Source organism: Saccoglossus kowalevskii, chromosome 10 (genome assembly GCF_978046115.1).
Source record: "Saccoglossus kowalevskii chromosome 10, keSacKowa6.1, whole genome shotgun sequence".
NCBI lineage: Eukaryota > Metazoa > Hemichordata > Enteropneusta > Harrimaniidae > Saccoglossus > Saccoglossus kowalevskii.
The window spans coordinates 21,411,378-21,425,711 of record NC_140650.1 but is presented as its reverse complement, the minus strand read 5'-3'; the positions used below and the strand labels follow the sequence as shown (position 1 = coordinate 21,425,711).

At 32.7% G+C, this 14,334-nt stretch overlaps 1 protein-coding gene across 1 annotated transcript; it reads right to left on the bottom strand.

Annotated features, from left to right (window-relative positions):
* Window positions 1–377: 377 nt before the first annotated feature.
* LOC100374378 (BCL2/adenovirus E1B 19 kDa protein-interacting protein 3-like) lies at window positions 378–12,614 on the bottom strand. The gene is made up of 6 exons (XM_002735490.4): window positions 12,481–12,614; window positions 8,627–8,801; window positions 4,958–5,057; window positions 4,166–4,254; window positions 1,417–1,560; window positions 378–774 (listed from the first exon to the last, which is right to left on the bottom strand). The coding sequence occupies exons 1-6, from the start codon at window positions 12,521–12,523 to the stop codon at window positions 732–734; spliced, it is 594 nt and encodes a 197-aa protein (XP_002735536.1). The 5' UTR covers window positions 12,524–12,614; the 3' UTR covers window positions 378–731.
* Window positions 12,615–14,334: the final 1,720 nt, after the last annotated feature.

Genomic DNA, 14,334 nt, shown 5'->3' with positions numbered 1-14,334 from the left:
AGTACATTCACCATCAAATTTTAGCTTTGTTCGTAATAAAATTAATAATTTACTTGTCTATGTGTGATTACAGAACTCCGCAATCCCTCAGCAATTTTTTATTAATACTCTTAATAAGACAATTGGACGTCACAAAAACAACTCTCTAAAATAGTTTAAAAGTCACATAAAATAATTACTTTTCTATAACTAAAAATGAGCATAAGCATACTTATTTACTTGTCTACATTTGTAGTTTTATAATAAACATTGATGCATTATGTTCAGAAGCTGCAAATCGTATGTAAATTAGTATGTAATTAATTTTTCTGACAAATTATTTAATTTGAGATAATGATATATATATGGATACACCATTTTGGATGATTTTTACGCCATTTTGTGTTACAAGTGGAATGAATGCTGATTATTAACCTTTTCACACAAGACTTTCTCACCCAAATTTTTCTGCATTTCTTTCTTATATTCTTCAGTATTTCTGGAAATGAACCGTAATTTTGGAGCAAACTGACTAAATTTGAGTCAATTTTCAGATTTTACTCAAAAAAGTGGCTATTTTTGTACCAATCTTCTGAAGGAAAGTGCAGACTATAAAGATGACTATTTTGTGAATTGTTCATGGAAAGAGGGAACTGATGGTGAAAAGGATAAGCATATATGGCTGAAGGCTTGTCGTCTTTAAATTGATGGTAGCCCTTGATAAAGAGACTACATCAGCTGCATTGTTCAAGTTAAGCTGTTTTGTTGGAAGCCAGGCGAGCTCCTATGTAAATGCTGAAAATAAAAAAAATACAAAAAATTATTAACAATTTAAATAGTGTCAGTGTTTTCCAACAGGACAACTGGAAAAGTTGACCCCACAAAGTACGCTAGCACTAGATATTTTGATAGATGTGTGAAGTCACAGCACAGCCACTAGGGTATTTGACAGTCAAAAATCAAATTAACTTGGAATCGTGAGACAAATGTTTTGAATACAAATTAGTCTGAGGTTATTTTTTCTAGTGTCTTTTCATGTGCATAGTGTGTGTGAGAAAAACTAAGTTTTTACATTATGAGTGTTACACATCTTTATCAATCTTAGCTAAAACTTCAGCCTGGGTACTGGCCATCTTTCTACTGGTTACTTTCTACTGGTTTGAGAATTTATTCTCATTAACCACATAAATTTTTTGCAATATCATGCAACTATCAGTTGATATATAGAACTACAACTGTCATCCATAGTTTGAAAAAATTAGCATATTCAGATTAGTAGCATATTTTATTTAATTGTTAGCCAATCAATGTCACTGTCACCCACTGACTACACAGATAAAATATTACCATAATTCCAGGCTATTACACAGAGAAGGAAACCAGTGGAGGGATAATCTCATGCCCAGGCTACTGAAAATAAAATTTCATATTACTTACCCTACTCCTAGGGTTAATAGATGGGTTAAGATAAGAGATGGGATGAAAACGCTAAGAAACTCTGTAGAAAATATTCCACTCTTCATGGCTTTACTTTTACGCATGCTCAGAGACTTTCGTTCTGGGTGTTTAAACTTGAATTCTCTGCAATTAAAAAGAATATCATTTTAATATTGTAAACAAACATATTTGGAAAATTTATACCATATCCTGGCTCTTGTTTGAATACTGATAAGTACTCAATGGTGATTAATACGCAGGTGAGCCAAAGCTAATGATAATTAAAATTCATAAACTATATATTCTCTGTTTACCCCCGGTAGTTAACTTTTGGGGGGCTCACCGTATTTTCACATTTCTCTGTTAGTTATTCGTTGCTTTAGTGCAGCTTAGATGGGATTCGGTGAGCCCCCCTATTGGCAATAAATATATTTTTCATTGTACATGTACTACAGTGTCTGCATCATAAATGTCACTAATATGCAGCCACGAAATTTTGGCAGGAATTATTGTGATATTCAACGGATTAAATTCTGCCACAGCCATAAAGAAATTATGAAGTCTTTGTTGATTCATTCCTAAAAGTTCATATTCTCTATATTTAATATGAAATGACATAGCCATGGGATTTAATGAGTGGCAATGAATAAAAAGAATAATAGACATTGCAAGTTTACTTAACTCTTAAAATTTATGGTATTAATACACAAACTGTTATACATATCTGAATTTCCTAGTAACCCAATAGTTTAAAAAGAACTGAAACTAATGTCAACTGTTACACTGGTGGAATATTATTAAGTGATTATTTTCAAATTTTGTCATAAGTTATTTATTTACTGTCCAAGGCTACTCATACCTGAAACCACTAAATTATCTCCATTGTTACAACAACTGATTGTGTCAATATTGAATTGTTGACTGAAACTCCTAAGACCGAATACAATGAATATTATTTACAATTACAGAGTTTACATTACCTTTTATCTACAATGATAAATTTCAGCAATATGAATACTTTAAACTGTCAAGCTATTATTTTTTTAACTCTTTGAGTGCTATAATTTTTCTATCAAAATGTTTGTGCTACATTTTGCCTTGTTATGTATTTTTAATAATTGTGAAACAAATGAACATAATTTTCTAGTGGCTACAGAACTTGATTGAAATTTCAGGCTTAAAATCAAAAAAGTTTGACAGTAGTTTACTTTTGTGCTCAACAAAGTTAATTAAAAACTTCCATAATGATAAGTGATTACAGTTATAAAACTTAATTATTGATTGTCCACATTTTTTTTTAATCTGAACTACTTTTAATTGTTTCCATTTCCTCCCATCATGAAATTGAAAGATAAATAATTGAAACTTCCAATTATACGACATTGTTTTCAGCAAGGAAAACATCAGATAATCAAACCATCTTTAAGAAGACCTATTTTATTCAAAAATAAATTTTGAACATATGACATATATGCAGATTGAAAGTGAACACACAACACTCCTACTACCTTTAATTGTGAGTAGCTTTGTTACAATGTAACAAGGCAAAGTCTAATTGTTATGACCTTGGAAGGGTATTCAGACACAATAGCCACACAATAAACAACTCAGTACACAATGGTGTATTCACTGTTATCAAAGTATTATGTTTGGGTCACGTAGAGAGATGTCAATAAAGACGAACTTATGACTATGAGTAACAACAATCAAACTGGGAACACAAAAAGTGACAATAGACCTATAGATGCAAAATGGTCACTGAGACTAAAAATGTGCCCTTGCCCCTCAAACAGCATTTCATTTTTTGCTGTCATTGTGTCAACTGTTCTAGATCAGCGCAACAGTAGACACATGCAATCAACATGTGAAATTGAGATGACCCTGGCCTGGGGCCTTGAGATAACCAGAACCCGGCCTTGAAGATTTTGGGGAGGTGTTTTAGTCACTCCTACCCTCATTGATCAGTATCACCCATATAAAAGCAGCAAAGGTATAAACCTTGAAATGACCTTGACTTGAACTTGAGCATTTCTGGAAAATATTGGCCCATCCAGTTTATTTTCCAAGACAATGTGTACTGAGAAAGCATAGATTCCAACTGATACAGTTGTCTACTGGAGTCCATGCATTATACATAGCCCATATATAACGTATGGGAAAGTGAAAAAATCCAAAAAAAATAATCAAACAAATACGAAGACAGGTGTGATCAACCCATGAGCTCTGCTCAGTCTTCTTCAATGACAGTGGAGCTAATGATAAAGAAATTGCTTTCGACTGTTTTCCGACAGACGATACCCATTTTTACACTGTAAATTCAGACGGTAGGGAAATCGTATTGTAATAAAATGTGTGCATTTTTATGAACATATTTGTTTCTTCATTGTAAAAGTGTTGTGGAAATCAAGACGACTCGTTTCACAATATTCGCTCGAGCCCGGCATGGTGAAGCATAGATGTAATTTGGATGATTTTTTATGGGTGGTAATATGCTTACAATGGTAAACCCCCCGAAAATAATCTTTTCTGAGGTGGTCCTCAAGTATAAGCCTGCCCCTTACTTTCCCTGATTTTCCACGTTCAGGCCCCTGGGCTTATGAACGGGGAAGTTGATACTTAGAGGTTGTGCTTCTTTATTATTTTGACATACTTAGGGGTTGTGCTTCTTTATTATTTTGACTTACTTAGGTGTTGTGCTTTATTATTTTGACTTACTTAGGGGTTGTGCTTCTTTATAATTTTGACTTACTTAGGTGGTTGTGTTTCAGGTCTACTTGACCAATCCCATATCCATTCACCTCTACTTGAAGCATCTGCCAAGCCTTGTGCTATACCAAGCTATAAAGTAAATACAACATGTATATGATAACATACTAGGTGTGTCATCCAAGCCCGGCCAATGTCAACACATGGATATTATCAATCACATTGTTGCCACGAATAAATACCACTTCACCAGCTTAATTCCCAAATCTGACAAGTGCAGATATCGGTTCTTGTTACCAGCTGCCACTAAATATTTTGATTGTTGGAATGTTGGGTTTGGTACCGGTAGTCAATTTTTACCCCTCTTTTCTTTGGACCACTTGATTTTGACTAAACTAGTATTTCAACAAGATGTTATTAATCCATCTTGATGGTTCTTTTTATTGATGATCTGCCTAATATAGAATCTTCCATTTCATAGTAGAAATTATTGTGCACAACAGACAAGCATCAAGCTCGTTACAGATTAGGGATTCGGACTGCATACCAGTCAGCCAATCCACTATAGTTACTTTTGCCCAATCAGCTATCGTTTATTTTATCCAACCACCCATTGTACTTATCTACTTATCATAGCTATGTAAACTGAAACTTTTCCGCCTGAACTTGACGGCTATTTATGTGCCAACCAGGACATATCCTGGGCAGTTCCTTGTTCCAAGTTCGCTGTATCCTGTATGTAGTGTGTAAGAAACCTGTTGTCATCTAACGTACTGCTGACTCGCATCGCTTCCTTATTTCAAGAACCAACCTTCTATACAACAACTTGACGCACCTGTATTTGAGGGCGTTCTTGATGATTTAATGAAGATCCATTTATAGATCCACTAGTTGACCCTGCACTTGAACCAATAGGACTATTAGGAGCTTTAGGGCTGGAATATATAAATAAAACACAATGAAAATATATAAAACCTATCATAAAATCAGTTCAGTCTAAACTGAACACATTTTCAAGTGCCCTCAACAACATGCGTCTTTTTTAGGAATTTGAGAGACCTCACATGAACCTTTTGCATGCAATCATTTTCCCCACAAAAAAATTGTAATCAACATTTTCCCTTATTTTATTTATTTTTCTATAATTTCTCTCCTAATTTTGCACCAAATGAACATAATTTCCTAATGACTATAGATATTAATCAAAAGTTTTGAAAAAAATACAAAATAAAATTATTTTGTGAAATTTGAAATGGTTAAGGAAATACATTTTGTATCATTGCAAAATATGACCAGATTTCACCCATGCATATGCTAGGATTTATTTCATGCTAATACCGGTATATATTTTTCCAAGGTTTCACAATTTATTATTAACACCGCTCTATTTGGGTACCTAGGTCTAAAATATTATTTAGTTCTATATTTAGAATTTCCCTCAGCGCGATGCTAGCTAAATGCAATGTGTGTATTACCAACTTACTATTTTATATTTATTGACAATCATAATGCCAATTTTTATTTCAAATTATTTAAAACAATTTTCTATATCAACTTTGTACAATTATTATGAAAATTTGTCAATAAAAAAAAACACATACACCTGCATAGATTTTGAAAATTGACTGGAAACTTATTTAGTTTATTTTCTGGTCCTACTACAGTACTACTATTTTCGCTAAAGGAATGATTCAGTGAAAATAATATCCAGCGAATATACCTTTTTTTCCTATATTCCTATATCAATTGCAGGAAATAATCAATACTATGTATGTTGAATGTATTTTGGATTTGTCTTTTGTTTTCTATTGAAACGGCCATCCTAAAATCTTTTTGCTCCATCTGGCTAATGAATTCTTTATTTTTTTTAAGTACATGCTCTTTTGAGAAAAAAATATAATACTGAAAGAGGATTTATTTTGATGTTTCATGCAGATTTTGCTGGGTGTTGAACAATTTTAGCAATAAGGTTGTTTCTTCAATTTCCTTGGTTAATATAATGAGATGTCAACCAGAATGAAGATTAAATTTTGTTATACATGTATGGTACTTTCATTTTCATGGGTTCATGCCAATTTGATACATAAAATAGAAAAGGTATTTTTTGGCCTTTAAAAAATGTTCTGAGAAACAAGAGACCCAAATGTCAACAAAAAAAAAAAACACATTTTTTGTTTATCTTTATTTCTATTTTGTTTCTATGGTGAGAGCAGTGAAGAGGCTTTTATATATGGGAGTGTACACAGAGAAAAAGAAACTAAATTGTACACTACTAATAGAGACAAAACCATAAAGATTAAAGCCAGGCTTTTTCATATATATAAAATAACATGGATTTGTTATTGTATAGTAACATTAGTATTGTTAAATTGTATAGGAACATTTTTGTAGTGATCACAAAACACAAATACATTCGAAACACACGGAAAATGCTTTTCACTATAAAACATGTATGTAGCATATTAAATTTCAGCCAGAGAACACTGCGCTGTTCATGAACGACCTTGAAATTCAGACAGAATGAATAGCCTTGTAAATCTGACCTACATTCGATGTGGTCAATTTACATTTATGGTTTGGGCATAAATCAAGCGATTTTTACCTTTTTTTTTATATTAAAACAGACTTCTTCAAGTAAGTTTTATGCATTTTTTTTTATTCATGTATCAATCTGTTGGACTTAAAATTAGCTTTTATTTTCACCACAAAATATAATAATAAATTCATAACTGCTGAATGACATAATGAAATACTTTAATATCTTTTTGGAATTTTCATGCTTTTATAATTTAATTATATTCATTGAGACAAAACTACACGAAAGTCGCTGTTACTGTGTTTTTAGGACCCCAGTCTGCGATCGCAGTCATTTTTTTAAACATTAAATGAAAATCTAGGTCTGCCCTAGTTTTCTATTCAAAATGACACTAGTAGAAAGCATAAATGTAAATGGTATAAAAAAAACACCACCCTGAAAATATTTAAATGATTGTTCTCTGCCTCAAATGTTTAAAAATGAACTGATCTTCACTCTGTGTACTAGTACTGTTACCCAGCCGGGAGTCTGCTCCTAAATTCTCATTATTCATAAAATATTTCAGTATTTATTAAAATGAGGTCATTTTTCACAGATGGAAACTTTGATTAATTGAGTAATGATAAAATCATAAAGTAAGACTGTAAATACTGTAAAATGACTAATTTTCACTGGGTTTAAATTTCACTGATTTACCATTTCAGGCATATTCAGTGGGTTTTAAATTCACGGTTTCGTCATTTAGATAATGTGTTCTATGCTAAATTTTACATATTCACTGTGTTTTAATTTAGCGCATTTTTCCAGTCAGCGAAATAAGCTAAATTAAAACCCAGTGAATAATTACCCCCTTTACAGTAACAAAAACACATTCCATCATTGGCCTATTTACATAACTGATTCGTAGCTATTGCATTGCATATTTGTGCAATTGCACCACAGCAAACAGATTTTATTTTTGCTTTATTTCATAACAAAAAAATTATGTTTAATGTCATTATTTTTAATATTTTTTTCCATGCTTTTTATGATTTGATCCATTGTGAAAAGCTCATTTTATTTTCATTTTGTTGCAACAAACTAAAGAAAATCTAAGGGAATTTTTTTATTAATTTTAATGACTAAATTATCAGTACCTACACTTGATTTGCTCTATTAGTAGTGCATATGTGCTTACATTCATGACAGAGGTTGTCTAGATGCAAATTAAGTCATATTTTAATGATCCAGCACATAATAACGCAATGTTAGGTATATTTTGGTATATATCATTCTAATAGAGCAATACTGTAAGTTGATTTGTTTTCCGCAGGATTCGGATTATTCTAAAAAATATTACCAAAAGCATATAATATTTTATTCCACTATTGACTTATTTCCAAGAGGGGAGTGATCAAGTTATAAAATCAATAAGTCAGCCATTACTGCATCAGTGAAATAACTATGTGTGGTTTGTTTCTATTAAGTACCAGTACAATTTACTGTATCCAGGACATAGAAATATTCATTACAGAGTACAATTTACACTCTGCAAGACATTGGACCAGTTGTAGCTATAAAGGCAGCAATTCAAGATATTGTTAATGTTAACAGCTGCACTTTGACAGAGTAAGTTCCCACTCCTTGATTTAACCGAACATTTTTTTGCTGTTTTTAGACATGAATAAAATTTGACCAGGAATTCCTGCTCTATAATTATTATGACATACCATACCATACCATACCTCATTTTAGAAATTGAAACCAAACTCAAATACTGTAGAATACTTTATTTTCACTTGGAATTAATTTTCACTGAAGTAATAATGAAGTGAATATAAAATCCAGCAAATATACCTTTTTTCCTATATTTTTCATTAACCTTGTCAAAAATCAGTGAAAATAAATTCCATACAAAAGACTCAAAAAGTCATTTCAGCGAAAATCAATTCCAGCTAAAATAAATTATTTTACAGTATTCAAATTTACCTGCCACCTTGTGAACTTCCTCTTGACGTTGACCTGGACGATTCCCTCTGTGCTTCCATCAAAAGTTTTTCCATATTACCGTTATAGATTGACAATGGCACGCCATGACTGCTGCCACTACTCTGTGATAGGCTTGGGTCATTTTGAGATCCATAATTCAACTCAACCCAGGACTCTTTAGAAAAAATATGATCAAGAGTTACGCATGCATATTCAACTTTCTATGAAGTTCCATGCACGTCAATCAAATAACATTTTGACCAATAGCAAGGCAGCAGCTCATCTTCAAACTCTGACAAGCAACATGTTGCTGTTGTCAGTCGATAGTAAATATTCAATCTGCAAATGTACTTTCAATACTTAATATGCAAGTCTTTGATAAAATATACTGTGAGGGGAAGTCGATAGTTGATTTATTTGGCAAATTAAAAACACTGAAATTGATAAAAACTAGCAACTGTATTCTATGTGTGATTGTGGAAAGGTGAATATCATATGGTTAACAGGGGCAGATATAGAAGGGGTTCACTGAGAAATGACAAACCCCCTTAAATCTTTTAGGTTTTGTTTTTTCTTTTTCATTTATTTTTTTTACATAGAAACAAACTCGGTAAAATAAAATTCTTGAACACCCCCCAATAAAAGCTACTCTCCTTATGCAGCTCACGTTTCTGCCATTCACTGTATCTAATTACCATGACTGCCTGTGCCAAGAAATGTAAGCAGGAAGTAATCTATGTTGTGTACATGTAAAACAATGTAGTGGATTTGTTTTATGCTTTCCATATTTAATCAGGGAAATCAAATCAGCTTTATATTTACTTAGTACTACACAGTTTATAAAACAAATGTTATCACCTACTTTCACAGTCTACCATGCTACTCAGAATGTTAGGGTTACTTAGTTTCACTTTAATTCATTACATTATAGGAACAATAATATCAGTACGTGTTCCTGGCATTTTGTCAAACTGAATGTTATAGCTACTGTATAGAAACAAAATTTTAAGAAGGATCTAGAACATATTCACATAATTTTAAGAGGGATGTAGAACTTATTTTTTGACGATAAATATTGTTTACATATGAAAAATACAGAAAATAGAAAAAAATGTTAAAAGATTAATAATCTTTTTATTTATATATACTATATATGCTCTATTAGAAACAAAACAGAGAATGCCTAACGAATACAAAATTGTGGTATAAGATTTTATGTACTCCAAACTCTTGCAAACTTGAAAAAGAGCAAATATGGTGCAAAAAATGTAGTAATATAATAATCTTATTTGACAATAGTGCAATAGGTAGCTCACTGGAACTTATCAAGACTTTCTCATGTAAACAATCTCAGATGGGAAAACCATTTAGAGTTTTCTACAATGAAGAAGAAGCCACTTCTTGACATACACATGTCAAAATGAAATATGGTCTACTTGAAGTCCTTAACTTTCTTTGTGCTTCAGGTATTAACAAATAAACAATGCCTAGACAGTAGTTAATTACCTCAGTAGCAGTTAAATTTTATTGTTATCCAGAACCTCATAAAACAATACAGACCAGCAAATTTCCATTTTCGTTTCTTCAAATAATTTAGAAAATAAAATTGTCTAAGAAAGCATATTACTTGTGCATGAGATGGGAGAGGGCTGGTGCAAACCCACCACGGAGCTGACACAAATATGTCTGACATACATAAAAAATAACTGTAACACAACCCATTCCAGCATTTATTTTGGACCCCACCTAAATGTCCTATATCCGCCCTGATGTGTGTGTATGAATGAATGAATTGATTGCATCTAATATTTCAATCAAATTCTTTTTATCCACAGGGCCAAAATACCTTCAAATCTTATCATCCAGGAAATTAAGAAAGTATCATCAATCAAACTTAACAGTTCAACAATGGATGTTACAGTGTAACAAAAATTAACAATCCCCCCCCCCTTAAAATAGATACATTAATGCAATAATCTTCCAGTTTTATTAGTTACCTACATTCAATGCTATTTTCCAAGATATAGTCATATAATAAGAAAAAAATATAAATACAATACAATCATTTCTTGGTACAAACATGACTAGAGTCTAAAGATTATTATTATTTAAATATTCAGTGACCTTCAACCACATCTTAAAATGCTTAGTAACAAAGTTTTCAAATATATCACCATAACAAAAAACAATGCCATACAAAGGAACCTATAGAAATCAATCTATCTATCGTATGTACTGATCTTGAATACAGATATCGCTTGACAATTAAATGGTCAGATGCGTTGAATTCTCAATATTGTGATGGAAATTATATCAAGGTTGGAGTTAATGACCCACAAAGTATGACAATTGTGGAGAGACCTAGAATTATCATTAATTTGCAAAACAGTATTTTGGTGTTATGTGGTAATTAGAGTGTATTGTTCTACTAGGCAGAATGAGTTTGTTTCTCCCATTATCAACAGATCTTTAAACCGTTTTATTTTCACAAAAGTCAAATTTTTGTGAATTTTGTGCATTAATAAAAATCAAGAAATTTTATAGTTGTGACATGTCTGCAGCTGCATATCTTTCTATTGTCTTCACAAAAGATATGAAATCCTGAAATCGCCACAAATTTTAGCAGTGAAAATGAAATTAAATACTTGAAAATATTATATTGTTAAAACAAAATGTGTAGTATTGCCATGACACTGCACTGCGAGGCGCTAAGCTCCATGAAAACACTGTAACAAAGTACCAGTAGATGATATTGTAACTATAATACCATATTCACTTTATTTTGAAGGTAGCGGGCATGCACATTTATTGATTAAAAAAAAAAGCTGAATTTCAACAACAAAAAACATGAGAAAAAAAAACACTATATGTTAGAATTTAAATACACACACAGAGATTAATTTGAATAATTCATAATCATAATAATGCATCATGTATGGTAATAAGGCTCCCAAGAAATATAATTTTAACATATTGCGGCAGCTGTTTTGATACAGAAGGGTAAATATGGGATACAAAACAAAATTAGGGTTAGGACTTACACTCTATATATTATTCTATTCCTGGCTCAAAAGCAAAGATTACTATACTACTAGTTACTAGAATTGTTATTGAAAAAAAATGTAACCAATTATACCTATATAATATTATAAGTTCAGTGGTCAAAAACCGTAACACTATTTATTATCATTATTCGTGTGATAATCACAAACAGTTTAAATGAAATAAAGTCTCATAACAAAATGGGATACATTATGAGTAAAAATTAGTACAAATGAGTGATTATTTATTTTATTTTTTTGAGGAACAAATGTTTTTCTTTCGATTTACAATAAATGGGTAATGAATTAATTAAAACAAATTTATTTGTGCACTACGTCAGCAGCTCGAAACATATTGATCATCGACAACTCAACAAATCCATACGCAAAACCGGTTCAATTGATCCACAGAAAAAAGACAGTTTTCCACTTCTCAGCGAATTTAGAGCACGTAAGACAACAATGGATATAGTGTCAAGAACGCGCTACGGATTTTGACAATTGTGTATAAACGATTGAACTACATGTAATTGCCTATGCAAGTAGGTTAATGGAATAATGCCACTGACGTTCCAGTTCCACACTTAATTTATATATATAATACAAAACATATAATTATTGTTTTAACGAGTTATGGCAACAAGTTGTTGTTTTTTTCTTGAAACATCACCAAATCCATTAAACAGTGACCCGTGGACAAGTCGCAACGCAACGTTTTGAGATGTTTACGTTCTGCATAAAGAGGAATTTTTCATCATATGAAAAAAAAATAGCATTGCCTAGGGGCAAGCATATTTTTGCTAGGTTACTTACCATTTAATGTGTCGTCCTGGTCGGATTTTGTTACGTTTGCCATTGTGTTTAGTACAAAATGTTGATACTAGTACGCGATTCGAACCTGCGGTCGTTCAGCTACACACGTAGTTTGTTTTTGTTCCGCAAAGTGCTAAAAAATGGCGGCGTCAACACAACCTGATTAACATAATATCTGCATACCGCTTTACACCGTTCTAACCAATCAGATCATCGCCTGGTGATCATATGATTTTTAGGTATGTCGTCATCGTTTTTTATCCTTGGCAGATTGCCCAAGGAAATGGGGAGAACAGTGCAATTATGTATTGCCACGGCTTGAGTCACGTCCGTATTAAGTGGACAAAGGGCCATTAAAACAATTACAATGTCAAATGCCATTTTTATTACTGATTATCATAATTTCAGGTTTGTGTCATCTGTCTAACTTAGACAGCCACGCCCTCTTTTACCTCCCATGAACGAGGAGAATTTCTCCTGCGCACGCCCATGTAAGGGGGGTTGACGAACTTTTATGATAACATTGTTGATAAAGCGAAGAAATTTGACACGGAATAACAGATATGGTTGACAATTTTAACAACTTATTTATGTTTTCACTTCAAAGTGATCAAATATAGAATACTATTTTTGTTATTTTTCTGGATGATTTTTTACCTTTTGAACTATGAATAAGTAGCAGCAAAAATTACCGCCGGGGGCGCTATACACAATTTGAAAACACGATCAACCGCAAATGACAAACTATCTATTTCTTTGAATAATTACTGCACTGGCATTTTTTTTTTTTTTTGGCAATATTTTGAGTTCTCTTTAAACCAGCTTTTCAAACTTCCATTATATTATTCGAGCAGCAGTACACACAAGACAGTTACAGGGATTTCTTGCATATAAAAAGCTGCATTGTTCCGAGACTGTCGAGAGTCCCCAGGCCTAATTTGTTAGTACCGGTATACTTAATCAGAAAGGCCGCAGGCATTTCAGCGAAGGCCGGAGGCGTTTCTTGGAAAGGCATTCAGCGTTTACTGATATAGTATCCTCGGGGGCGGAGCTACGTCACCAGACGTTCCACGTTGCTAAGACGCGCACCACTGTACATGCATTTCTATGGGCTCTTTTCGCGCTGCTGCGGAACGCCGGTCGAGCCGGTGAAAATTCGAGAAAACAATACAAACTCAACTTTGAAGTAATCCTGAACAACCAAATTCATATATGTTACACACGTAGGGCTAATCTTGTTACACTGTTCAGGGGACTCTCATCAACCATCGCAAAGTACCGTTTTCTGCGAGTTTTTGGTCTTTGTTTTCACCGCGAGGGTTGCCAGGCGGTAGAAAATGCCCGGATGTCCGCCCCGAGGATAGTGACAAATTAGGCAATAAGAACTGAGAACTGTCGACAGTCGACATTGTTCATTGTGAAAACATTACATGATGACTAAATGCCTTTTTCATTCATTCTCATAAATGCTACACATTTTTTACATGTTTATATTGTTCCATTGAATAATTAAATTTTCTGTGTCGTACATGATATGCGTATTTGTAGTACATGCACTATATGTGTTGTACCAGAGTTATTGATGTTCTATTTCATCAGGATTGATAGGTTCATCCCGTGTAAGTGTTACCCATTTTCCAGTTGCCCTACATTATAATGCCAAAGAAAAAAATATCTTACCACCGTAGTTAATTAAAACATGATGCATGATTGTCTGCCATCCAGTGGGACCACCTGCGGTGAATTTGTTTATCCAATTAAAATTAATAATTAGTCTCCCGTTGTTTTACTTTACTTTTTACCGTTACAGATGATTTTTTATTTTTTAAATAACCGATCCTAGGGGATGAACCA

What these genes read in the sequence shown, in the direction of transcription:
- LOC100374378 (XM_002735490.4), bottom strand. Translation starts at nt 12,523, where the DNA reads ATGGCAAACGTAACAAAATCCGACCAGGACGACACATTAAATG. An exon ending in CCAGGACGACACATTAAATG is followed by an intron (nt 8,802 to 12,480) that starts GTAAGTAACCTA and finishes TTTTTTCTAAAG; the next exon opens with AGTCCTGGGTTGAGTTGAAT. An exon ending in GGAAGTTCACAAGGTGGCAG is followed by an intron (nt 5,058 to 8,626) that starts GTAAATTTGAAT and finishes TATATATTCCAG; the next exon opens with CCCTAAAGCTCCTAATAGTC.